Source organism: Enhydra lutris, unplaced genomic scaffold, assembly GCF_002288905.1.
Source record: "Enhydra lutris kenyoni isolate GAN:26980312 unplaced genomic scaffold, ASM228890v2 scaffoldscaffold58, whole genome shotgun sequence".
NCBI classification, from domain to species: domain Eukaryota; kingdom Metazoa; phylum Chordata; class Mammalia; order Carnivora; family Mustelidae; genus Enhydra; species Enhydra lutris.
The window spans coordinates 6,171,119-6,196,511 of record NW_019154142.1 but is presented as its reverse complement, the minus strand read 5'-3'; the positions used below and the strand labels follow the sequence as shown (position 1 = coordinate 6,196,511).

The 25,393-nt window shown below is 53.1% G+C and overlaps 3 protein-coding genes and 1 long non-coding RNA gene across 11 annotated transcripts in view; 2 read left to right on the top strand and 2 right to left on the bottom strand.

The window, feature by feature from the left end:
- Positions 1–10,778, top strand: part of LOC111158288 — a 38,005-nt gene extending 27,227 nt beyond the window's left edge. Inside the window, exon 4 of the long non-coding RNA XR_002641344.1 lies at positions 10,592–10,778. This is a non-coding gene — a long non-coding RNA (uncharacterized LOC111158288). The remainder of the gene's footprint in view (positions 1–10,591) is intronic.
- Positions 1–10,924, bottom strand: part of LOC111158287 (peptidylprolyl isomerase like 6) — a 30,864-nt gene extending 19,940 nt beyond the window's left edge. The window contains exons 1-5 of one of the 2 annotated variants that reach the window (XM_022520223.1): positions 10,773–10,924; positions 7,230–7,325; positions 4,058–4,246; positions 545–607; positions 274–421 (exon numbers count right to left, since the gene is read on the bottom strand). In XM_022520223.1, the coding sequence (XP_022375931.1) occupies positions 274–421; positions 545–607; positions 4,058–4,246; positions 7,230–7,325; positions 10,773–10,907 (631 nt within the window). In that variant the 5' untranslated portion in view covers positions 10,908–10,924. The remainder of the gene's footprint in view (positions 1–273; positions 422–544; positions 608–4,057; positions 4,247–7,229; positions 7,326–10,772) is intronic. The other variant, XM_022520224.1, reaches the window with a different exon arrangement.
- On the top strand, positions 10,913–14,264 carry LOC111158286 (sphingomyelin phosphodiesterase 2). The gene is made up of 11 exons (XM_022520222.1): positions 10,913–11,053; positions 11,198–11,550; positions 11,743–11,839; positions 11,943–12,019; positions 12,359–12,452; positions 12,599–12,688; positions 12,918–13,000; positions 13,131–13,263; positions 13,352–13,456; positions 13,608–13,761; positions 13,862–14,264. The coding sequence occupies exons 2-11, from the start codon at positions 11,501–11,503 to the stop codon at positions 14,245–14,247; spliced, it is 1,269 nt and encodes a 422-aa protein (XP_022375930.1). The 5' UTR covers positions 10,913–11,053; positions 11,198–11,500; the 3' UTR covers positions 14,248–14,264.
- Positions 14,265–14,400: 136 nt separating this feature from the next.
- LOC111158225 (microtubule associated monooxygenase, calponin and LIM domain containing 1) lies at positions 14,401–24,988 on the bottom strand. Of its 7 annotated transcripts, none has more exons than XM_022520144.1 (25): positions 24,926–24,988; positions 23,076–23,385; positions 22,769–22,976; positions 22,398–22,502; positions 21,940–22,044; positions 21,663–21,818; positions 21,397–21,497; positions 20,525–20,782; positions 20,125–20,240; positions 19,806–19,932; positions 19,621–19,702; positions 18,926–19,073; positions 18,314–18,516; positions 18,077–18,165; positions 17,914–17,955; positions 17,654–17,737; positions 17,376–17,532; positions 17,021–17,097; positions 16,459–16,732; positions 16,231–16,337; positions 15,849–15,962; positions 15,652–15,745; positions 15,382–15,481; positions 15,206–15,279; positions 14,401–14,673 (listed from the first exon to the last, which is right to left on the bottom strand). In XM_022520144.1, the coding sequence occupies exons 2-25, from the start codon at positions 23,331–23,333 to the stop codon at positions 14,525–14,527; spliced, it is 3,228 nt and encodes a 1,075-aa protein (XP_022375852.1). In that variant the 5' UTR covers positions 23,334–23,385; positions 24,926–24,988; the 3' UTR covers positions 14,401–14,524. The 7 variants fall into 7 exon arrangements, with proteins under 7 accessions (XP_022375852.1, XP_022375854.1, XP_022375853.1 ...); XM_022520146.1 differs by having other exon boundaries at positions 23,076–23,382; positions 24,926–24,971; XM_022520145.1 differs by lacking the exon at positions 24,926–24,988 and adding an exon at positions 24,116–24,296.
- Between the last annotated feature and the right edge of the window lie 405 nt (positions 24,989–25,393).

The window sequence follows — 25,393 nt, the reverse complement described above, 5'->3', positions numbered from 1 at the left end:
TGCGGGGCTCGATACCAGGACCCTGGGATCATGACCTGAGCTGAAGGCAGAGGGTTTAACCTGCTGAGCCACCCAGGTGCCCCAAATTTAGGACATTTTTAAAAAGTATGAATATCTTAATCATTTCGGGCATATAAAATATCCTTTCAATATATGTAATATCTAATATAAATATATGTAATTCTATACGTACTTCACAAAGGTAGATAAACAAAATTCTGGACATTCTGATTTGATGTTATAATTAAGTTGCATTTAAGATTTTCAGCTTACCTCCTCCTTGTATCCAACCGTTCGGTACTACTCGATGAAAAATTGAACCTACGTAATGTAGCCTGATTCCACTTTGAGAATACTTTGCTTTTCCTGTGCACAAGACTTGAAAGTTTCTACATGTTTTGGGACATGCATCACAGTAGAGCTACAAATAAAAATAAAAGGTTTCAAAGATTAAATATTTAGTATTTTGACAGTTACAGATTCTTATCTCCACCTCCCACTTATTAAAAAATAGCAAAAATAAGAACAACAAAAAGCCTCTTACCTCAAAAACCAGTCTTCCAATTGGATAAAAATCAATAGAAATGTCCAAGAACACAAAAGCATGCTATTAAAATTAGTGAGAAAAAGAGAATGCAGGTCAGTATCTTAGAAGAAAGTCTTAGAAATGACCTAAAATACCACAGGATAATGTTTTTGGTGATAAGATTTCAAAAGCAGGGACACCTCGGTGGCTCAATCAGTTAAGCTCTGCCTTCAGCTCAGGTCATGATCCCAGGGTCCTGGGATCAAGACCTGCATTGGGCTCCCTGCTCAGTGGGGAACCTGCTTATCCTTCTGTCTGCTACTACCCCTGCTTGTGCGCATGCTCGCTCTCTGACCAAAAAAAAAAAATTCAAAAGCATCAACAGTGGATAATGTAACAGCAAAGTTAAAGGAATGACTTAAAGAAGTTTGTTTCATTTTATTATATCAAGTCTTTCCAACCTATTTAAATAACATGCTCTTTAAAACCCTTTAGTAGTGAAGCTTTGAATAACCTTTACCTGCACGCCAGACTGAGAACACATGGCCTGGTTATCCTCTACACTGCAAGCTAGATGTGGAAGAAACACTAGTGGGTCCCTTTGGGAATTTTCTGTTTTGAGTAATTTTGGGAAACATCCAGCACGAGTGTCATGGGTTTGGTTACATGTGTGCTAGAGTTTGAGAGAGAGCACCAAGGAGCTACCCAGAGCCAGGCCACGTCCTTTCCGGGTGGGAAAACAAGGACATCATATCCATAGGAGGTATGGGACCAGGGGAAGGGAAGAGAATATGCTGTGCTTTCGTATTACTTCAGTCATGATCTCATGCTCCCAGATGCTCCCAGCTCTCGTTTTCATCTGGCATCCTTTCTGATAGAGACAGCTAACGTTTGTGTGATCTCGTCTAGTTTTACAAAGAGGCATCCAGAATGAAAACACGGTCTCCGTCATGGTAGCGTTCATTTAGGGAGCAGAGCACATCTAAATTGGGTACATTTCAATTCTTGGACACCATGCTCATACAGAAAGATGGCACCTGATTTAACAGGCTGCATAACTTGCCTTGCCCTATTTCTTAAGAACCTAGGAAATATAAATAAAATCACTTTTATGGTATCACTGTCACTACTTTATGTCACTTACACCTTTTTTTAAAATTAAGAGACTGTAATAATATTGTGTTATCTGGCACCCAGGAATGTAGTATTATGTCCATAGTAATTATGATTAACTTTTTTGTGCCTCTCAGCTTCTGTACTACAAGTTCTAAATTATAAGAGAATATTATAACTTTATTCTAAGAGGCATAACATAGTAAACGTCACAGGCTTGGGCAGAAAAAGATGATACACTAGAATTCATGATTCATTTACGAAATGGGTAAGTCCATTCAGGCATCATTAAACTTCCCTCTGTGTTAATATATTATCTTTATGCAGTTGTCAAGAGTAGATGATTCTGACAATTTTAATGAAAGAGTAAATAAGCACAACACCAGGTAATGTCACCTAGCAGCCAAGCATGCAAACATAATTATCTGGTATATCATTGCAACCCAGAAGTAAACAAGTCCCTGCAGCAAGAAAAATCTAGCCTTTGCACGAAAAAATTTAAAGATTTTCTCTGGAATCCGGGTCCTTCCTCCTTACTGCCATAAATGCAGGCTGTCATCATCTCTGAGCCACACTACTCTAGCAGTGTTCCAAGTGATCACCCTGCCACCAAGCTCTCCCTACTCCACCCTGTTTTTGCACAGCCCTAAAACTTTTTCCAAAAAAGCAAAGATTAAGTCATACTCTTTATGAAAAGTTCTGTTGGCTCAGCTCCCTTCTAGGAAAAAAGCTAACTTCTTAGTTTCGAATGGAGTTCAGAATGGACTAAGTTCAACCTTTCTTTAGTGGATCTGTTTGGGTTTTTTTTTCCTCCCCCTCCTTAACATCTGGGGATGTTTCCTATTTGGAGAACTCCCTCTGGGACCCCCACCCTTTCAAGTCACTAAAGACACTGTTCTCCCTCCCCTCCAACTCTGTGAGAGCCAGGGTGTCTGGGGATACGACTTGGGTTGGATTACTCTGGTACTCCTGCCTGGGGCGTTGGATCTCCAGGGAATGATGCAAAGACACTAGTTGAGAAGTACTTCTCAGTGAAGGTGGCAATGTGAACACAGGGCCAGCAGGCACCCATGGCAGCATCCCAGCTGCACACTTTTGGAACGTGACTCTGGCTACGTTTTCCTGCTGCCTCCCTTGGTTCCTACCTGCTTTCCAAACCCTGGTTCTCCAGCTTTCCTGTCAGTTGTGAGGTTATCAATATCCTTTCAATGCATACCTTTTCTCCTTAAGTAGCTTGGTATTGGTGGTGACTGATATGCTCATTTTCCCAGCCTCATTTCCTATTATTCTGGCCTCCTTGCTGTCCCCTACCCTTCCCTGAATACACTGTGCACTTTTAGACCCTTGTCCTTGTAGGAATTAACTGCTGTGAATATTACATTCCTCCCCTTACCACAGAGTTTTTAGTATTTTCCAAGCACATTGTTTATTCATCAGACATTTACCGAGTTCATACTATGTTTCAGATTGTGCTTAAGGCAATTAACAGTTAAATGAAGATGAAGGAAACAAAGGTCTTTGCCTTTTTATGGCTCAAATCCTAGCACTGGGTCTGTGGGCATAGGCCACTATAAGAATGAAATGATTTTCAGCACGTGGTTCTTCATATTGTAACAAGCTTCTGAGCAGAATTACAAAGTACTTTTACCTCTATTGCCATTCCACCCTGATATCTGTCTCTCACCCTCCTGGACCTCAAGCTTCATGACTGTCCATTGGAAACCTCTCCAGGGCCTTAGCTTGTCTAGTCCTGCTCTTGCCAACTATGTGTCATAATTTAAAATGTCATCTTTCAGGGCGACTAGGTGGCTCAGTCAGTTAAGTGTCTGCCTTTAGGTCAGGTCATGACCCTGGGGTCCTGGGATCGAGCCCCACGTCGGGCTCCCTGCTTAGTGGGGAATTGCTTCTCCCTTTGCCTCTATCCCATCTCACCCCCTACTTGTTCTCTTTTTCTCTCCCTCAAATAAAATATTTAAAACGTCACCTTTCTTCTCAAACTTTCTATTTGCTTAGTGCAGTACCTCTCACTTAGGTGTTAGAAAGTACTAATTAAAATTTTTCATACTAAAGGGGAATGAATGATTCACTTGAACTTCTCTGAAGCACAGGGAGGCTCTTTATGTTTTAAAATAGCTAATTAATGCATATAAATCTCTAATGGGGAGTAGAAATGTTTGAAGAGGGATGCTCTCCCCATGCAGTCTGCCTGCTGTGAGGTATGCTTGCTTTGCACACTGTTCAGTCAAATCCTGCAATATTATATATAATCCTTTGCAACTGGATTATAGACCGTTGAGAACTTAAAACCTAGCATTCTACCGTTTATATTCCTTTGTGAGGATATCAGTAATTTATGCTGAATCAATATAAAATGATGAAAGATTCCACTATTTTTCTTTAAAAATTAGTGTAACTTACCTTGGTGTCTGTTAAGAATTTAGCAGCATAATCCACAGTAAGTGCCTCATAAAGTTCAGGGGGCTTAAAATCAACTATATCCCACATCTTCTGAGCCCATTTCTGAAGATCAAATGCATCACCCAGGAGCTGATCGTTAACAAAACACATCACATAGGAAGAATATTCCCAGATTTCATTCTTGAGTTCCTATAAAGGAAAAGGATTAAAAAAAAAAAAAGTGTATTGTGGTCGTGGTTGTGGGGGAACCCTATCTTGCTATAAGCACAAGCCAGAGCTTGGGATAGATTCTAACTGAATCTTTTTAAAAAATGGATTTTTTTTTGCCATCTTTTAGAATTTCGCTCTCAAATAGAATTTAAGAACATTTTTAAGAATCCGACATCACTGAAAGCAAAGAAGGACCTAAAAGTAATACTAAAAATGGTACAGTCATTAAAAGTAGACAGTGATCTGGTAATAAAAATTTTTGTGCATAGCATACGTGTTATGTCAACTTGGAAACAAAATGTAGTCTCTGGCTTCGTTTCTGAGTACATTTTACTGTGTGTATACTTGGAAAGGCTAAGGGTTCTGAGTAATGCCTGGTTTGCAGTGCCAAGGATAGAAAGAATGATTTTCTCCTGGAGTGGGTTCAGGGAAAGGAAATGCCTCCTGGGGGCCAGCAGGGACTTCTGGTGCACTCCAGTGTAAGGAGGGAGAGAGCTCACCTTTGTCAACACTTTTAAGTCTAAGCCCTTAAAATGAAGTACATTGGTGTGTTTATCCAAACACTAATGGTCAACCTCCTACATCCCTAGTGTGTGACCCTGAGTAATGCCCCCTCAGAAGATCTGGTTTATTATGACCCAGTCCCAGTCCTGGCAAAAGTATGAATAATTTGGGACAGCTGTTCTCAAATTTTAGCAGGCAAGCAGAATTACAGATTCCTGAGCCCCACCCGAGTTTCTGATTCTAGAATGGGGCCTGAGAATTTGCATGTCTGACAACATCCCTGGAGATGCTGATGTTGCAGGGCTGGAGACCACACTTGGGGAACTGCTGATTTGGGGAACAGTTTACCTCCATCTTGCCAATTTGCTGCACTCCCAGCTCTTCTCCCAGATTTCATATCCCATCCTGACACCCATATCAAAAACTGGTTCGAGGAAAAGAATAAACAACTTCATGCTGAACTATAAATTACTGATAAAGCGTGCGGGTCAATAGCCCCTAAACTGTTTAGATTTATCAGTGTTATCACATTTTATAGAATACTTAACTTTAAAAAGGGACCTTTATTTATCCCAGCTCTGGCTAACATGGATATTTATTTAACCTGGTGGGAGAAATGCAGTAGAAGGTATGCTTTACTCGGAGCCTGATGATGTAGATGCTTCATTTTCATGTGTCCTCTGTGCAGGAGGCCTCCTCTTATGCCTGTAGATAATGGCCTGGATCCAGTGGTTTCTGGAGCTTTCCAGCACTGAGACATAAGATGCTGCCCTTTTTAGAGGGGAGAGAAAGGCCTTCCCAGAGGCCCAGAAGCCACCACTCAGGGAAGGCATTACATTCTGCTAAAACATAAGGCCAGCCCAGACCTAACCTCAGATGTGCTAAGAAACACCACATATGACACAGTGCACATTGCTTACATTGAGGAAGGACAAAACCTGGCCTGAAACAAGAAAAGGATAAAGTGACAGGTGTCCAAGAGATGAGGGTGGGAAAAGGAAGAAAGGAAGGATAGGGAATAAAGAAAAGGTGGAGAGAAGCAGCGGTGATTACCTAGAAAGCCTCATTTGGGCCCTGAGGGAAGAGCAGAAGGAAGAGAACACAAAACATCCCAAGGTCAGTAACCCAGGCTGAGATGACAGGAAACTGCAGAAGAGAATCCACACTGGTCTAAGAATCCAGTGGGATCTGTAAGAGGAGTGGGTACAGACCACAGAGCTCGAGATCATGGCTCTCCTGTAGGTGGAAAGCATGAGACTCGTAGGCAGTTATAGTAGTTTGGTGATAAAAATTAAGAAAAACATATTTTTGTTAAGGTAACCAACTGTCCTGACCAGCAGTCCCAGTTTGTCTAGGACTGCCCCAGCTTTAGCATTGAAATTCTGGCTCCCAGGAAAGCCCTCAGAACCAGGCAAAGCAGGACCCCTGGACATCCCAGTTGTAAGGATTGGAGTTAATCTATACCTAGGTCAAAGAATAGTGTGTGGCCTAAAATAAGCGCCATATGTAGGTGTTTGCTACTATTCTATCTGAATTCAATGAGAATGTATTATGGCTCTGAAAATGGTATGAGACTTAACAAATGTATTGTGCACTCCGTCCTGCAGCACTCATGTGACGGCACAGTGGCATGGTACTGTACAGCAGCATTATCTGTAGGATGACCACAGGGTCACAGGACATCCTCGTGCAACCAGCGCTGGTCAGGGGACATGGGATTTCATCAGCCACTGGGGAGATGGGGTGGGGCAGGGAAACCAGGACTGGGACTTTACAGTTCTGGGCCAGGGATGGCAAGCAGGAAGTGTACCCCATTCCCACCTCACCCCAGAATGAGGTATGGCTGGGCCAGGATACCACCTTAGAATTCTTCGTGTCACGTGTTCTAAGCAGCATTACCAAATGGTCAGGGTTGGCACCCAAGAGGAAATGTATCTGCTGTCCCTAGGCAGGCTCTGCTAGCCCTGGGGCCTGGGGTTTTCCAAGGGTGCTGTTAGTGGGGAGAAGGCAGAGAGGAAGCTTAATTAGGACAAGGTAGTCGTATGGGAATTTGGTGCCTGTCACAGAGCTCCGAAGGCCACAAGCCCCCCACTATGTCTGTGCTGTAGACCACCAAGACCTTCCAGAGTAAAGACCACAAGTGCCCGGGTGTCACAGGAAGTGTGAGTAAGCAGTGTGCAGGGAGAGCGGGCTAACCATTGGCAGGGGTAACTAGCAGCACTGAGAGTCTGAAACTTAACCTTTATCCCATGGCTTCCAAAAGAAAATCCTGTAAATGTTTTACTTTTTCTTAAAATGAGCCTGGTAAAATGATTGAAATGATTTAGGAAAAGTATATAATTTAGAGAAATTAAATCTAGTTGCTCTAAAATCAGTACTTCTGTTTTTCCAAAACAATGCATAGTTGAGTGATTGAGGCAAAACTTTGCTCATTCCCCATACCCCAGGTATCCTTTACCCTTTTTTTCTCCTGTAGATATTGATCCCATGCAAATTCTTGAAGAGGAACTATTATAGGATCTTCAAATTTGGATGGATAATTAGTCTTCAGAGCCTAGGTTTCAAAATAGAATAATTATTTTAGAGTGAGTTCTCTTTTAAAGTTGAAATCATTTCCATTTTTTATGGGGGCTTCAGGTTTTATACAGCACATACCGAGGCCACACAATCTGGCTTAGATGCCTCCTTCTTGCTCCCAGAGGCCCCTGTGCTTACCTCCATTAAGTCACTCCCCAGCTCATCCTGGGGCTCTGGCTTACTTGCCTCTCATTATTCTAGAGTATGAGCTCCTTGAGGGCCAAGACTATATATGTCGTAGTTTTCATGTACTCCCAGTGGTCTCAACATCTGACAGTGGACCACCCACACATAGCAAACGAATGAGCAAATGAACAAATAAATTTCATGATTTGCCATGTTCTTTTAGGACCAGTTTTTCCCTAAATTAAACTCTTACTAAACTGTAGTGGATCTACAGATTTTTTTTTTTTTTAATGAAAAGAAGATGTTACTTTTTTTTTTTAAAAACTAGTGTTTTTTTAGTTTCAGGTGTACAATATGGTGACTCAACAGTTCCATACATCAATGGGTGCTCACCAGGACCAGTGCCCTTCTTAATCCCCAGCCCGTTTAACCCATCCCCCTCCCTCTACAGATACTTTTAACTAAAGCAAATGTTATTAATTTATTGATATGTGGAGAATGACCAAAAGGATATTGGTGTGGTTACACCCTTTGCGAAGAAGTGAAGTAAATACTAAATATGTTAGGTTTAGATCCTGAGCATGTTTTGGTTTAACATATATTATTTTGTCTATATGGATCAGAGAAGATTTTTACTGGTTAACAATCCCTGTCAAAAAAAAAAAAAATGTTACTTCCTGGTATGTTGCATTTTGCTTCCTGGTTAAGCAAGAGAAGGCAGGTGAGGCATGAACAGGCCTCATCTTTCTGAGTGGGGCTGAGGAAGAGATCTGCCCAACAGGGAAAAGTGACAGCTGGCTGCTGCACTGGGCGCTGTCTCCACTAAGGACAGAGCTTCGCGGTCCGACTGTGGCCTAAAAGAGGACACTAGCCTGGCAAGCTTCATCGGGGTGGATTTCCAAGGGGGAGAAACCAGGGCGTGAGTGTATCCTGCCCTTTGGACCAGAGGGCAATAGCAGTTGGCTCATTTCCTTCTTAGACTCTTGCCCAACTAACAGGTGATGATGTGTCCTTTGTCACAATTCTAGGATCAATGCTCAGTTTGGGGCAATTGTGTTTCTAACTGGGGGCCATATGGAATAACTAATAAGCCCAACAGTTTTCAAATTAAGCATACTTCGTCATACTTTCTTCATAATTTAGTGTCTAGAACAGACTACATCCAAATTAGAATCTATGTAATACTCTCCACAAATCTAAATTTCTGACAGTAAATGAGGTATTGAGGATTGCTCACCAAATGATCATGTTGTGAAATTATTCAAAGCCATATCCTTTATGAAGGTCAAACTAACTCAATTTACAGTGATAGGTTTTCATTTCCAAAGAGAGCTACAGTAGGCCAAAGCTTAAGCAAGGGAAAATTAATGTTACTAATATAACAAAGACATTGTAGGCAAGCTGTGGCTAGTAGGCCAAACCTGTCTTTTTCTAAGACTTGAAAGCTAAGAAGAATTTTCAGATTTTAAGGAGTTGAAAAGAGATGAAAAGTTGACATCTTTCTTGTCATGTGAAATTATATGCAAGTCAAATATCAGTATTCATAATTAAGTTTTATTGGAAAATCACCATTTATTTACATATTGTCTGGCCACTTTTGTTCAAAATCTAGTTGTGACTGAGATCCCTACAGCCTGTGGCCCTGAAAGCCTAATAATTTAATATCTAGGCTTTACAGAATAAAATTGCCAAAACCTTCTCTACAGTGTGGAGCAGGCACAAAAAACTTGTGCCCTCAGAAAAGGAGCTAAAGAAAAACAAGGGAAAAAATTTTTCCTTAAATTCATTAAATACAGCTTGAGCCATGAACTTTATAGATCCCACCAGCCCAGTTAACAGCCCACAATTTCTGCTTATTTTGATGATCCATGTATCGTTTTCACAGATTTACTGCTTATTCTCTTCCTCTTGATATAAACCTCACCTGTTCCACAAATTACTCTGAAACTGAGCAAAGGAAACCTCACTTAAAATGGCGTCGGGAGGCCAGAAGGGGGAGCTCTCATGCCTTACCACCACCCCTCCTCAGTTGCAGACCCGAGTAGGTCAGGAGACAAACCTTGCATTCCCAACAGGACTAAGTCTATTTTACTCCTCCAGCAGAAGGAAGGGAAAAATGTCTCCTTGTTCCGCACCAAGCACCGCCAGTAAGATAATCAGCCAGTGAGAAACTGTCACCACCCTGAACTCTCTCACTTTCTGTCAGTGGAGTTTTCTTCAGAGCAGCCCTTCCCAGCTTCCTCCTCTTCTCCATAAGGTTCCTGTCCTTTGATCTCCCAGATTGCCTTGGTTTGCCATAGCTTCTATGTCCCAGATTGCAACTCTTGTGCTATTATCAAATGTACCCATTTTGCTAGTAAAATAACCGGCTGTTTTAAGGTCGACAGTTACTATTTCTGTGCTTGATATAATTACAAACTTTAACTTTGTGGACTTAGAGCCAGCAAGAAGGCAGGAGTTGCTTAAGATTTCTTCTGTTAGAGAACATTTTGTGTCAGGTATCCAGCTAGATACTTTGGGATACACAAACATGCACGGGGCATGGTCCCAGAGTCTGGTGGGGTTTTGAAGGAGAGAATTTGGAGATAATCTTAACAGTAGCGTTCCCGGAGCAAACCCCAAAGATGTGCTGAATTCTACATTTCTCTTGCATTTGGGTAGTATGTGTGCTGCACCACTGCGGACCTGGCCAAGTTCTTCCAGTTGCTTAAAGTGTTTTTCCTTTTATATCGTTCCGTGTGTTTACAAAGAAATATCTGGATTCTCCAAAGCACTCGTGGGTCATTTGTTGAGAAATCCCTTAAGCACCTAATTCGAATGCAGTAAATGATAGAGAAAATTTAAAGGACGGGGTCCCAAAACACTTCCCAAATGAAGTTTCCAAAAATCGCTTGGGGAGGGAGTTCGTAACAAAACCAAAAAGAAACAAAAATCAGTGGTTGGTTGTACCGTATCACTTCTTCCTAAACATTTTTTCATGAATTTTTAAAAATGTATAACGCAAGTAAAAATTGATGTGGAAATAAAATATGTGGATAACCGGGGGGGCGGGGGGGGATTACCTTCCCTCACCCAGCAAGGTTCTGAACCTTCCTTCACTCCGATCCCCCTTTAAAGGTAGCCCTTCTCGAAGTGGAACGTCCACCGGACCCGACCCTGCCCCCTGGGACTTACGGACTGAGCCTGGCCGGCCGGGACACATCCCTACTACCTCCTGGAACATCGACCCCCGTCACCAGGAGGCGCCAGACCGGGAGACCGGAAGGGCCGCCTACACGTGCGGTTTCCTCGCGGTTACCTCAGCAGCGCTCTTCGCCATCTGAAAGCTGGAGCTTTTGAAGAGCCCCACCACCTTCACCCGCAGCGGCTGCTCGGGCGGCGACCGCGAGCGGCACGGGGCTGACTTGGGCCGGCACTGCTTCGGGCTGGCCATGGCGGCGCTGGGGGACTGCTCGGAGCACAAACACTGCGCGTCGCCGGGCAACCGCGCGGCTCCGCCCCCGTCCCCAGCTGGGAGGAAGGACGCGAGGGGCTCGGCAGCGACGGCCCTGTCGTCTCTCAACTTTGCTCCTGTTGTTGGTGAGCCGGGCGAGGGGCGGGAGAGGGTGCGCGGGCAGCCGGGGCCGGGGCCGGAGCTTCCGCGAAAAGGAACGTGGAGCTCCGCGGGGGCCCCGCGTGCGTCGGCCCGGCCGGCCGAACCCCCCTCTGGTCTTCCCCCTACAGGGACGTCGCGCGCGGCCCTCGCCCGCCGGCAGCGCCTGATTTCGCGGTAGATCGCCTTTCCGGGTTGGCGTGCAGCCCGTTGCGCGGGGGCCGCGGGGAGTGGGCCGGTTGCCCGCGGAGTCGACCCCGGCCGAGGGCCTGAGCGGCGCGGACTGGGAGGCCGGAGCCTTCCGGGGCGCACGGGGGCGGGGCCGACCACCTGTGCGCACCGCCCCGGGAGGCGGTGCCGCCCGCCCCCCCGGTTCCCGCCGCGGCGGTCGCCGGGGAGGCCGTGCAGTCCCGCGCCCGCGGAGCGTGCTCGCCATGAAGCCCAACTTCACTCTGCGACTGAGGATCTTTAACCTCAACTGCTGGTGAGAGGGCCGGCGGGGTGGGTCCGGGGCCACAGCTCCATTCGCCCCCTCAGCCGGAGGAAGGCGGCGTCCCTCACATCCGGGCCTCCGCTCTACCCTGTCCTCCAGCGTCCGGGGGCGGGGGGCGCCCGCTGCGGCCCCAGCTCCCGCGCGCCTGCAGCCATCGCCTTCCCGGGCCCTTGTCGTCCACAGGGCCATTCCCTACCTGAGCAAGCGCCGGGCCGACCGCATGAAGCGCCTGGGAGACTTTCTCAACATGGAGAGCTTCGACCTAGCTCTCCTGGAAGAGGTGGGCAGTGTGGAGCTGGTGTGCACCCCTGACTGGGACGGGCTAGGGGGCGGCTGGGGACGCTTGAGAGGACTTCTCCCGGGGACTTCACCTCTTCCCTCAGGTGTGGAGTGAGCAGGACTTCCAGCACCTGAGACAGAAGCTGTTGCCCTCCTACCCAGCTGCCCACTATTTCAGGAGGTGAGCGCCTAACCGGTCTGGAAGCCTGTTGTCGGATCGGGAAGCTCTCGGCCCCACCCGCCCTTCCCTATCCTACCGGCACCCTCCCTCTGTCCTCTGGGTGTGGGTGCAGGAGTAGGTGGAACCCGGAAGATGTGCGCTCTTCAGCCCATCCCCGCCTTATCGGGACACACTGTATCATTCCACAAAGGCTATTGCCTGCAGCTTTGCTCTGGTGCTGATCTCAGCAGCAAACAGAGAAGATAAAGTAGCGGATACAAGCGGGAGAAGAGGGAAGGGAAGAGGCCTGGTCTTTCTCCTTCTGCTTTTCGGGGCTATTAACCAGGACTCGGTTCGCAGTGGCGTCATCGGCAGCGGCCTCTGCGTCTTCTCCAAACATCCTGTCCGGGAATTCACCCAGCACGTCTACACCCTCAACGGGTACCCCTACATGGTAAGCCTTACCTCAGCTCTCTTCCGCTTTCATTCCCCCCTGCCCCCCAGTAACACATGGTAAAGGAGGCTGACTTCCGTGGGCCGCAGGGGATGGGCAGAAGGAAGATAGCCATGCCCTGAGTTCCCGCTCCCTCTTGCCTGTAGATCCATCATGGAGACTGGTTCTGCGGGAAGGCTGTGGGGCTACTGGTGCTCCATCTAAGTGGACTGGTGCTCAATGTCTACGTGACCCATGTGAGTGAAGCTGGCAGGACTGGGACAGGCGTCCTGGTGCTGGGAGGGAGAGATGGGACTCCTCTAGTTGGGCTGCCTGAGGGTGAGGCTTGGGGATCTTCTGAGGTTAGCGGGCAAGGTTTGCCCATTTTTTAACCAAGTATCATGCCAAGAGACAGACACACATGTGATTAGCCCCTCAGTAGGGACCGTCAGCCTCATGTGCTATACACTCACCTGTCTCCCTCAGCTCCATGCCGAGTACAGTCGACAGAAGGACATCTACCTAACACACCGTGTGGCCCAAGCTTGGGAACTGGCCCAGTTCATCCAGTGTGTGAGCCTGGGCTTGACAGGGGAAGTGGGATGGGATCAGGGGTTGAGAGGTGGCCAGGGCCCCACTTTATAGGAGGGCAGAGCTGGTCAGGGAAGAACGCCTGCCTCACCGACCTGGTTCCCCCAGCCACACATCCAAGAAGGCCGATGTGGTTCTGTTGTGTGGGGACCTCAACTTGCACCCGAAGGACCTGGGCTGCCGCCTGCTGAAGGAGTGGACGGGGCTGCATGATGCCTACCTGGAGACCCGGGACTTCAAGGTGAGGACCTTGATTATTTGCATGCCTACTCCCCCGGCGTGTCTCGTCTTTCTCCCCCACATCCTAGTGTGAACACTTTTTCCTCTAGGGCTCTGAGGAGGGCTGTACCATGGTACCTGAGAACTGCTACGTCAACCAGCGGGAGCTAGAGCCATTTCCGCTTGGCATCCGTATTGACTATGTGCTGTATAAGGTCAGTCTTCTCCGTGTGTCTTCACCCACCGTGTGTCTGTCTTTCACCAGCTTGTGCTCATCTTCTGTCCAGCTAGTCTAGTCTTAGATCACTGATGCCTGCAGAATGGAGAGAGGCCCTCAAAGATGTTTCTGGCCCTGACTTTTCCTAGGCGGTTTCTGGCTTCTACATCTCCTGTAAGACTCTTAGAACCACTACAGGCCATGATCCTCACAGTGGCAGCCCCCTCTCTGATCACGAGGCCCTGATGGCTACTCTGTGTGTGAGACACAGCCCCCCCCAGCACACTCCCAGCCCTACTCATGGTAAGTCACCTCCACCCTTTCCCCGGGTCCCTCCCCACCACAAGGCAGCCCCTCCACGCTGACCCTCTCTCTCCTGCCCCACTGCCCTGCCTTATTCTAGGACCAGAAGGGTCACAGTTGATCAGTGTATTAAAGGAGGCCTGGAGAGAGCTGGACCTGGGCGTGGCTCAAGCCCGCTGGTGGGCCACCTTCGCCAGCTACGTGATTGGTCTAGGGCTGCTTCTCCTGGCCTTGCTGTGTGCCTTGGCAGCTGGAGGAGGCGTCAGGGAAGTTGCCATACTACTCTGGACTCCCAGTGTGGGACTGCTGCTAGGGGCGGGGGCGGTCTACCTCTTCCACATGCAGGAGGCCAAGGGCTTATCTGGGGCTCGGGCTGAGCTCCAGCATGTGCTGGGAAGGGCAGGGGAGGCCCAGGATTCAGGGCCAGCGTCTCAGCCAGCCCTGCTTCTAGGGCAGCAGGAGGGGGATGGAACTGAGGAACAATAAAGCTTAACACTTTCGAGGCTCTGACTTTTCCTTGTAGGGGCAGCAGCTGGGGCCACGGGTCATTGTGACTGTCATAATATAGACGGTCAGGCCTCCTACATGTCTACTCTCCCTGTGCACCCTGCCTCCCACCTGTAGGCAGCCTAAGCCCTGTCTGGCAGAAACATTTTTATTGTAAACAGTGAGGCCCCATCCCAGGCAGCCCAGATGAACAGGGTGGCACAGTCCTGGGTTGAGGTGGTCTTCTGTGTAGGGACGAGGGCAGGCAGCCCGCCTTTTAGCCCTGGGCCCCCGGCCTTGAGGCCAGCTCACTGAGCCTGCGTTCCTCCTGGAAGCGGATAATTTCATCTCGCTGCTTCACCACATCCAGCAGCTTCTTCAGGAGCTGTTCCTCAGCCTGGCGATCAGTGGGGGTCTTCACGGTTTCTGAAGAAGACAACAAAGCTTTAGGGAACAGGGAACAGGGCAGGGAGGCAGGAAGGGCACAGCTTAATCCCAGCCTATGTGACTTTCACAATTTGGGCTTTGTTTCCTCATCTGTAAAATTGGGTCTGTCCACATAAGCGGTTGCTCGCACTGGTAGCAGCAGCACCATTTTTAGTCCAGGTCAAGTGACTGACTGATACGGTATATATTTTATATATACGATATATGTGTAATTTGTACGCCGAACATGGGGCTTGAATTCACGACCTTGAGATCGAGAGTCACATGCTCGTCCTGCTGAGTCAGCCAGGTGCCCCTGCGGTAGCACCGTTTTTAGAATAAGTAATCTTAATCTAAAAGCCCAGCTGTGCAGCCCCAGCTGAACTGAAGGCAGAGTAGGGGCTTGGCACCCCCTTCCCTGGCTTCCTCCTGAAATGCCTCAGAGGCACTCAGACCAGAGGACCATGTGTCTTGGTCAGTGTCTGAGGTCGTGAGGCTGTGTGAATGCCAGCCTCTCCCCCATCTCACCTACCTTCCTGGTTCAGGTAGCCTCGGAGCTCCTGGTCCACCTCACACTGCTGCTCCTCCAGGCTCAGCAGTTTCACCCTGTGGAGGGCAGGGATCGAAGAGGCACAGCTGTCCCGGGTGCCCAAAGACCTGGCTGGGGTCTGGCTCCGGTGCCAGCTGTCCCCACCCCCTGCGTCTTACGTGAGCATGAGCTCGGCCTCCTCCGCCAGCAGGCTGTTCTTCTTCTGAACGAGCTGTAGCAGCTGTTCCAGCCACTGTGCCTTTTGCTGTTCTGGGGATGCTGACAGGAACAAAGAATGGGGGCGGGGGTCAGAAGGCCTCCAGCCAGGGTCAGAGGTGTCAGGAGCATGAGGAGTGGAGCCTGCGGGGGCACAGTCTGGTGGCTGGAGGGAGTGCTAGGGGCAGAGGGATGTCCTAGCTTGTGCCCCCCGCCCCCCCATCTTTACTCACTGCTCTGGCTTCTCAAGGCCAGCTCCACCTTCGTGCCCTCGGCCTCCAGCTCCCCCACAGCAGTCTCAATCTCATGTAGTCGCCGCTGGACAGCCTGAGCGGGACAAGACAGGAGGCCCAGGAGTCTTTGGATGGCTCAAGTGCAGAGCTTCAGAGAAACTCTGACCCCGTCAGGACGGCGAACCCCTGAACCTCACCTGGGCCTTGCAGAACCGCTTCATCTCCTCCTCCCTGGCATGGCGCAGCAAAGTCCGACGCCATGTTGGGTACTTGCTCATGGTGCCTGAGTTCTTGGCGAAGGTCAGCAGAGCCTATGGCAGGGTCGGGCCAGTCAGAGGTAGGACCTGCCCACCTCCCAGCCCCCCCCCGCCCCCGTTGGGTAGGGGCTGGGAAAGCTGGAAGAAGACAAAACTTCCTGGGCTGGAGATAGGGTAAGTTCCAGTAGAACAGACAAAGGCTTAGAGATTCTGAGAGACTGGCTCAGAGGGAGCATTCTATAGGTTTTCCTGGAGTGGGCGGTGGAGCATGTTTAGAGGACGTGCTGGCTTTGGTGGCACGGGTGGCCAGGTTCCTCCTCACCTCTTGCGTGTCTGAATCCAAAGCCATGGTTTCCTCTGCCTCCTCCTCCTCCTCCTCCTCACTGGAGGGAGGACTCTGTTCCTGCTCCTCCTTCATGGCCACAACAACTGAACGGGGGAGTAGACATGTCCTGGGCCCCATGGCCTCCCTTCCCATTCCCTGGCATTCCCCTTTCAGAAATCCCGGTACCACCAACCCTGGGTGAGTGCATCTGGGCAAAGCAGGTACCTTGAGGGCTCCGGACTGGTATTCCCCAACCTACAAAGCTGCCCTCCAGGGCCTGGCGGGCCAAGGCAGAGCAGCTACGGGGAGGCTTGGGGGGAGGTTCCAGGTCTGGGTCAGGGGTAAGCTTAAGGGAGGACAACCGTTGGCGTTCTGGGCTGGAGAGGCGGATCAGCCGACGGGTGGGCTGCCTGGGGTTTGGGACAGGACTGGTCCCCTCCTGGGGGATGACAGTTGAGGGCCCCGATGGCATGCTATTTTCATCCGGTGTGGGGAGGTCCTAGAAAAGCCACCATGTAGTTTGGTCAGTGACCTGCCCATTGTGCGGCCAAGGCCACCCCTTTAGACAAATGTGGACCCTGGTATTCGTTCACTGATGCCCTTCAGCGAACGGTGTTAGGCAGTGTTTGAGACACTTGAGATACATCAGTAATAAAAATCTCTGCCTTCATGCAGCTTTCCTTCTAAAGGAGGAGGACATTCAGTTACCCCCAGCGAAGTCTGCTAGGCTTGGAGAGACCCCTTTACTCTTTCTCACACCCCCAACACACGATTTCATAGTTTTTACCTGACTCTTGGGGCCTGGGTCAGGGCCATCCTCCTTGTGGCCTGGCTGGGGCAGGTGCTGGAAGCAGTAGAAATATCCTGGAAAGAGCAGAGGAGGGGGGCAGATAGAAGATGTCAGCAGCCCGATACCCAGATACTCTGTTGATCAGCGAGGGCAGGGCTGACGGGACATGATTTGCAGGTGAATTTCTGCTGGCCCGGTTCCTTAGAACCCCACATTGGGGGATATGGAGGGGACAGAGAAGACTTTGAACTCGGGAGAAAAATGCCATTTTGAGCCTGTTGCCATCACCCAGGACCCCAGTTTCCCTCCAGTTTCAAGCTCCATGCCCCCAGACAGGGCCAGGCCTGCTCACCATCTCCTGGGTGCTGCCCATAGTCACCCGGCCGCAGCGTGGCCTCACAGGTGCGGCAGCGGAAGCAGTTCCGATGAAAGAAGCGGCCATCAGCACAGAGGCGTTCCAGGATATAGAGCTGTTCCCCACAGAGGGCACATAGGTCCCCGGCACCGGCCTGCATCGACCCCCAGACCACAGGGTCAGCTGGGGTAAAGGCCAGCTGTGGAGTTCTTCCTTATCCTTGAAACACCCCTTTTTGCCTTTCCCAGGCCTCTGCAGCAGGCCCCCTTTCTCACCTCCTGGGGTTGGGATGGGGGTGTCGGGGGTACACCAGACTCTGGGGCAGGTGGCTCCTCAGTACTTGGGCTCTTCGCTTCTACCTAAGGATGTAAGTGTTCAGGGAGGAAGGTGGAGGGGCAGGAGAGTGGTTGTTTGCAGAGACTAGAAAGATGTGAAAGAGAAGTGAGCCAGGAAGGGAACCTGGGTAGGAGGGTTAGAGAATGCAGGACAGAACACCCAGGAGAGAGCAGGGGACTGCAGCCCTACATGCATTTACCTCCAGGCGTGGCTTCTTGCCACCAGTATCCTCCCCATTTTCCTGCAACAAGACCTACACTCAGCATGGCGCTCGGAGCTGCAGCCCTGCCGCCATCATGAATGTCCTCCCCATCGTCCCAGGCACCCCCACTGCTCAGCTCCGACCATGCCCAGATGCGCACCTGGGCCCGGGTCCGTTGCAGGGTCCTCTGCAGTTTGCCCAGGAACAGCACAGCACTGGAGCTCCCCGGAAAGCCTTGGCTGGCAGGGCCTTCAGAGAGAGGGGGTGTCCAGGTGGACGGGGTGTCAGTGCTGTACCTCCAGACAGCTACGGTCCAGCCCAGGACCCCGCTCCCAGCTGTCCCTCAGAGGGCACCTCACCCTCCCATCCCCCTACCTCTCCCCTCCCCTGCTCCTACCTTCTAGGCCACCTGGGTTGTGGGGCACGTTCTTGAAGGTGCTGTGGAAGTGGCTGAGGTATGCAATGAGGCCCAGTGGGTCACTCCCTGCCACCACTGCCTTTGCGGACACCACAGGCGTGATGCCCAGCTCATGCTCCGCCATCTTTAGCGCCCAAGCAGTCGCTTCCAGGGCCCCCAGCCCTTGCAGGTCTGAGGGTTCCCTGTGTGACGTTGGGGAGAACAGTCCATGGGAGACCAGCACCGGGCCCAGCAAAGGGGGAGAGGATAAGGAATGAGCAGCAGGCAGGGGCTGGTGGGGCACGAAAGGAGGCTAGGGCACAAGGGGTTTATTCTCTGTTCTAGACGTGCTCCCCACCTGCCCACTGATGACTTTCTGGCCTTGGGGGCCTCCAGTGCTCACAAGCCTCCCTACTGAATGCATCTGACTCCCACAAGACTCGGGGACGTGCACTGACTTGGGCAGGTCGACTGCCAGCAAGTGGTGCACTGGCCCTCAACGGAGGGTGGAGGGCTACTCCTACACAGTGCTCTGACCCCCAGTCCACACTGCCGCAGAGGCGCGATAGAGGTATGGTCTGCCCAGGAGCGCCGAGCCTGAATTGAACTCACAGCAGGCGGGGCCGCAGCCGGTGCACCAGGGCGCACAGAGCCCGCCCGTCAGCCCAGGAGGAGGACAGGTCGGTGACGTGGACACCTGGGTACCCCACCGTCTGCTCCTGGCACCAGCGTAGCAATTCCTCCTGGGTGCCTGCTGACCCTGAGAGAGAACGCTGTGCTGTGCCCCAGGGCCCTGGCTCGAAGGGAGCCTGGTCTCTGGGCACAGAGATCAGTCTGGGAGGGGCAGGCAGGGCCCATCCCTTCGGGGGCGCCAACTTAGTGCTCACTGAGCGACACTGCCTTCATCCCAGCTGTCTTTCTGGAATAAAGTGGAAGAATGAATCAAGTGGAATCCCCGCTAACCACAGAGAGAGCAGGAGGCCGTGAACTGAGGGACACGGGAGGCCCGGAGCCTCAAAGGGAGGGCGGGTCCGCAAGGCTGGGAGGGCTCAGCGGGCTGCGGGCTGCCGCCAGAGGGGCCGTAGGGCTTGGTACCATACTGACTTATGGGCACGCAGACGGGCCCCTGCTCTGCGCGCTGCTGCCCCCGTGCCCTTGGGGAGGCCTTGGACTTCCCCACTGTCCTCCCTCCGCCTGAGGCTGCCACTGGGCTGATGGCTGGGGCTGGCACCACACTGGGTGGCAAATATTTTAGACAACCCGCCCACCCCCACTGCCCCACCTTCAGCCAAGGAAGGCTTGCTCACCTGCGGCCAGCTTTCCTGCATCCGTCTTGTCACTGTTCCTCCTCACAGGCTCCTTGGCCACCACGTCATACAGGTCTCGTACCTAAGGCAGCCCCTTTCAGGTCTCCAGACAGGCTGACCACCCGCCTCAGCCCATGGGTAGGGGCCTGCCATGGAGGAGTCTGGTGGGTGCCAGGGGGTCTGACCTGATTGGGAGTCACAGCCCGGAGGTTCAGGGTGGGGTAGCGGGTGGCTGGGTCCAGCCCATACTGGGCCACATTGCGGTGCATGTTTTCCGGGGAGGTCTGTGAGAGGAGCTGGTACAGGCTCTCCCTGAGGGAGGAAGTGCGAGGGAGGGCAGGGGCACAGGGGGGAGGGCACCCATCAGCACCCACCCCTTGAGAACTGCCAGGCCTTTCTTTCCTCTCTCACCCCGCCCCGTCTATTCACCCAGCATCCCACCCTCTTCCTGATCCTTGTCCTATTTCTAACCCAGCCCTCCCCACCCCCCAACTCGGGCCTCACCGCTCTGCCAACACTTCTAGGGGCCCAGCCCCCTCTGCCCACCGCTTCACCATCCAGGCGGCATCAAAGGCTGCCAAGAAGCCCCGAGCCACCCCTGTGCCCAGGGGCCAGAAGGGCTGCAGGACCAAAAAGATAGGAAATAGCTCAGTGAGAGTCCAGCAGGAGCGCCCAAGCCCTGCTACCCCCTAGAATCACAGCTGATGGGGTCTGACACCACACCAAGCAGCCCTCAGCTCCCCACAACCAGCAAACCTTTTCACCCCCTCCTTTACCAGGAGGCAACCTTCCTCCCCGCAACCATGGAACCCCTGCACCTCTTTACAGAGAGTTCCCGTTTCTAGAAGCCCCAGGAAGCTCATCCTCTCCCCCCGCCCCAGTCAGAGAGCCCTGGCCCCCTTACCTCCACCAGGCAGTCCCCCACCAGCCCCAGCAGCAGGCGGGCGCCGTGCTTCTCCTGCACTCGAGCAGCGCTCTCTGCCCGCATCATGCTTGTGAAGTCAAAGGCGGAAATGTCAGGCCGCCCGTGGGCATCCCGGGCAAACTCCAGCTTCCCAAGCTTCCCATGGGTGGCGAAGTCCGCCGCGGCCCGGACGAAGCGCTGCAGAGCCTCGGGCACCACATTGGCACTGCCCAACAGCCGGTCGATCTCCGGCCAGTCCTACAGGCCGACAGAGCAGAACCCACAGGGTCAGCCGCGCTGGACTGGAATTTGAACACCTGCCTCCCATCCTCCAGCCCCTTCCTCAGCATGGCCCCCGGCCCCACCCTGCCCCCAAGGCCTAGGACCATTGCTGTTAACGGTGCACTTTCTCTGGACAAGTCCTGAACTTCTCAGCCTCAGTTTCCCCATCATTTAGAGATGACATACCTAACTTCTCAAGGTATTCATGAGCATTTAGGTGAGAATATGCACATCAAGTTCTCAACACAGTACCTAGCACATAGCAGGTTTTCTTTCACCTAGTTCATTCAGCAAATATTTACTGGGAGCTGACTATACTCAGGTACCATTCTGGGCCCTGGGAATCGTCAGCAAGCAAAAAGGACAAAGACACAAAACCCCCTGCCCTTGCAGAGCTTACATATGTAGCTCTGTGGCTGGTACCATTTAGCCTAGAATATGATCCAGGTTGCCATGTACACCCCAGAGGAGAAGAGCTTGTTGAGGTGGAGAAAATGTCAGGGCAAAGACAGAAGAGGACAGGCTCCTTTCGCACCAGGGTGAGACACTGTGTCCAGAGCTGGCCTCTACCCCCCGAGGCCCGGGCCCACCTGACGCAGCACCCCCAGGCGCAGCAGGCACTGCTTCTTGGCTGTCATCACAAAGTAGTGGGTGTCATCCTTGTAGTACACGATGTTCTCCAGATCGATGCCTGGGGAGGGCATCACAGCTTAGACTGCGGTGGGTGCCCCCCACACAGGGGCCCGGGAGCTCCGGTGGCATGATGGGCCCTCTGTCTCAGGCCCAGGGCGGGAAGGGGAGGAACCAGCCTACAGTCAGCCAGTGGGAGGGGAGATCCTGGAGAGGGGGTCCTGACCTGTGGCTTTGAGCAGACTCTGGAAGAAGCTCTGGTTGTAGATCCTGGCCACTCCGCTGATCTCAGGCACCTGTGTCTCTTCCACTGTGCGTCCATTCACGAAGTTGACCGTGATGCCAATGGCTAGTTTGCCACGCATTTCTCGCACCGTGAAGCCTAGAAGTGGGGGCAAGTGAGGGTAGTAGGTATCAGCAAGAGAATGAGGGGCATGATATAGCCTAGAAAGGCACAGGAGGAGGCTAAGATGCTGGCTTCTTTGAAAGAAGGGATCACTCACCTTCAGGGACGAATTTACCTCCAGCAGCGGAGATGAGAACATCAAATTCATAGTTGGCCAGTTGGGCTGGGGCGCTGGGCTGGAGCTGGGCACGCCAGCCACTCCCTGGGGCAGAAAGTGTGAGAGGCACAAAGGTGTGGAAGTCTGAAGGGACCTCTCCATTCCCAGGACAAGCCAGGGAAACAAACAAACGCGTAAAGCCCTTTGCGGTTGACAGTTTAGCAAGCAATGACACACTGTCTATTAACTCACGCCTTCACAGCAGCTGTGGAAAGTAGGTAAGGAAGGACATTTTACAGATGCTCACAATGAGGCTCAGTGTGGTTTGCACAAGGCCACACGATTGCAAAGGGCTCGGTTGACTCCGAATCCCACAGAGTATCTTTTTCTTCCCTTTTTTCTTCCACGAGCCAAATATCCTTAGCAGATGGGAGTCTCGGAAGCAGAAAAGCACTTACCCTTTTTGGGAGGGGGCTGGAGGCCGGTGAAAGTGACGCCCCAGTGAATTTCCACCCCGAGCAGTAATACCACTTTCAACAAAAGCAACTGAAGCTGCCGGATGCCTGGAAGGGAGAGGAGATTACAAAAAGGGACCCCAGGGCTGCATAGGGTCCCCAAGCACCCGTGTGCTCCGGGTCAGAGGTGGAAAAGGTCTTAGAGATCACTCAGTTCCACTGGCCATTTTACAGATGAGGAACCTGAGTCCTACAGGTCACCTGGCTAGAGTGGATCTCGTCCACTCTGCCCCTTGGAGGTCCCAGCAGCCCCCAACTGGCCTGTCTGGAGGCCCAGGCTCACCCGCCCTTCTAGGCTACCACGTGGTGCTCACTGATGTGGTCCAGGGTGCCTGTGCAGAAGCGCCCGTAGAACTTCTTGGCGCCGAGGGCCCTAAGATCGTGAATGGTGAAGGGCCAGAGGTGCAGCACGTTGTGGCGGGAGAACTTGGTGCGCTTCTCCACCAGCACCACACGGGCCCCCAGCAGAGCCAGCTCCACAGCAGCCCGCAGCCCACAAGGTCCGGCACCCACCACCAGACACTGCGAACACACATGCGGCAGTATGGGCATGGCATCCCGTCTCCCCCGTCTGACTCCCACCCAGCCGCCCAAGCCCTGTCCCAGGCAGCATGTGTCCACCTTGGTGTTGGGGCAAGCCCGGCCCTGCTGGTAGACTGGCTGGCCTGCTCGCTTGTCCAGCTTGGCCCACAGCGACTTGGCGCTCCAGTAGTTGAGCTGGGCCTTGATCTTGTGGTACTGGGGCAGCCCCCCACCGGGCTCTAGCCCCAGGGCCTCACATAGGCCCTGGAAGCTGCTCAGCACATCCTGGCACAGCTGGGCCTGCAGGAAGCTCTCAAAGTGGGCGTGCGCTGGGTTGGTGGAGGCGGGTTCAGCCATGGAGGCCCCGAGGCTCCCAGGCAGGGAGCAGCTGAGCAGAGGAAGGCAGCTGCTGGAGAGGAGGGAAGAGAAGGGGAAGAGGCTGGAGAAGGGAAGAAAGGAAAAGGATGGGGAGGAGAAGAGAGCAGGCTGGTGTCCCCAGGGGGCTCTGGGTCCACCCCTGACTGGCCCTGCTCCTCCCTCCCAGCCCACTCCCGATCTGCTCCAGAAAGAGCTGCTAGTCCTTCCACTCCCAAGTGAAATCTGCCAAATTTGGAAGTGAACAATCTGCAGTCTTGGGCACAGCGGGCAGGAGGGAAGACGGGTGTCTCCAGCTCAGCTTCCCTGTCCAGGGAGCTCAGAGCTCTCCTCCACCTCCGGAGCACTAGGAGCAGGAATTCTTACCCTGCCTCGATGGGGCCCCGGAAGCTGGGCGTGGGAGAGGATCTCAGAAGTGCGGAAGGCAGGCAGCCCAGGAGGAGAGCTGTCCTTGAGGGGCAGACCCGGACATACCCAATAACTGCCATCCCAGCTGCTGGGCACACATCATGTCCCCTCTCCCCCCACGCCTCCCTGTGAGGGCACCCCGCAAGGACCCCGGCACCACTCTGGGCGTGGGGTGCGACTCATGCCGGGAGCAAAGCTGTCCTCCAGAGCACCCGTGATTGCCTCCTGAGGTAGAGGAGGAGCCAGTCTCCACCTCCCTAGGATCCACTTCCCACCACCCAAACCACCTCAACAGACTGTCGGAGGATGTTGCGACTGACTGGCGTGACGGAGGACTCGGTCTATTTCTGACTCACTGTGGTTAAAACACTTCCCCTGTGACTGGCGGCAGCTCCGGTGGGCCTGGCAGCGGTCAGGGGGGACGACAGCCGGGGTTAGCTGCTCCCAGCTTCCTCCCACTCGCAGCGACGCTCCGCCCCAGCCCCCGGGCGACCGGCCGCGCTCTCCCAGGAATCTCCCGAGACAAGGCCTCCCTTTGTCCCCCCTCTCCCTCGCTCGAGCCCCCACGCAACTTGAAGGGTGTCGAGGGGGGCCTCTCACGGTGGGACTGGGAAAAATAAGAGGGTGTCCAGGGGGTAACTCGGTGGCATCGCTGGGGCAGGTCCTTGGAGCTGACCCCCACGCGCACTCGGCCACCCCACCGGTCCCGGCTGGAGCCCGGCGGGCCTGGCCGAGGAAGGAGGAGAGTAAAGTTACCCGCTGCGGGTCACCTGGATGCGGGCAGCCGGAACATCAGAAGGGCAAAGGTCTCTCTAGTGGGTTCGGGGGAATGGAAGGAGGAAAACCTCCGCGAAGGGGTAAAGAGCGGCGACTCAGGCTGGAAAGGCCGGAACAAAGGATGTGCGAGTGGGGCGCAATGTGGAAGGATGGAGAGGAAGTTGGACCACTGGCACCGGAGTTGGGGTGGGGGGGTTGGACGTCCACGATCGGGACGGGTAAGTCTGGAGAGGGGCTGAGCAGGCGAGGGGAGACTGGCCGGACCCGCCAGACGGAATTCCCGAGCCCCGGGGAGCGGGTTTCCCCGGAAGCGCGCCCCCGCCCCCAGCCCCGGCCCCCGCGGGCAGGGGCGCGCAGCCCGCGCAGCCCGCGCAGCTAAGGGTACTTACCCGGCCTCGGGCGAGCGGGGAGGGGCCGCTTCCTGCCCCGCGGGCGTCTCAGGCAGGGCGGGTGGGGGAGGGCGGGGGCGGACGAAGGGGAGGCGGCGGAGCCGCGGAGGGAAAGCGGCGGACGCGGGGCGGTGAGCCCGCTGCGCCCGGGCGGGGAGTTAAGGCCCGGTGCGGGGGCCGCGAGGCTTTGTTCGCGCCTCATTAGCATCTCATTACGCCGCGATCCCAGGCTCGGGGTAGCCCCAGGGCCGCCCACGTCTGCTGGGTGGTGCCCGAGGGTGTGGCTCTGCCGATGCCTTGTTCCGCTTAGGGGTCGGCACCCCGGGCGTGGCTGGCGGAGACCGAGGAGCCCGGGGTCCCCGACGCGCGGCGCCGGATGGCACAGCGCGGCCCCCAGCTGCATCCCGCCACCCGAGTCTGCGGACCTAGCCCATCCCGGGCGGGCGAGGCCACCCACTCCTGCGCGGT

Excerpts from the sequence above, each read along its gene's own strand:
- LOC111158286 (XM_022520222.1), top strand. The coding sequence starts at position 11,501 with ATGAAGCCCAACTTCACTCTGCGACTGAGGATCTTTAACCTCAACTGC. Across the intron at positions 12,689-12,917 it reads TCAATGTCTACGTGACCCAT|CTCCATGCCGAGTACAGTCG; the intron begins GTGAGTGAAGCT and ends TGTCTCCCTCAG. Across the intron at positions 13,001-13,130 it reads GAACTGGCCCAGTTCATCCA|CCACACATCCAAGAAGGCCG; the intron begins GTGTGTGAGCCT and ends TGGTTCCCCCAG.
- LOC111158225 (XM_022520144.1), bottom strand. The coding sequence starts at position 23,333 with ATGGCTGAACCCGCCTCCACCAACCCAGCGCACGCCCACTTTGAGAGC. Across the intron at positions 22,977-23,075 it reads GGGCTTGCCCCAACACCAAG|TGTCTGGTGGTGGGTGCCGG; the intron begins GTGGACACATGC and ends GTGTGTTCGCAG. Across the intron at positions 17,738-17,913 it reads GCAAGAAGCCACGCCTGGAG|GTAGAAGCGAAGAGCCCAAG; the intron begins GTAAATGCATGT and ends TTACATCCTTAG.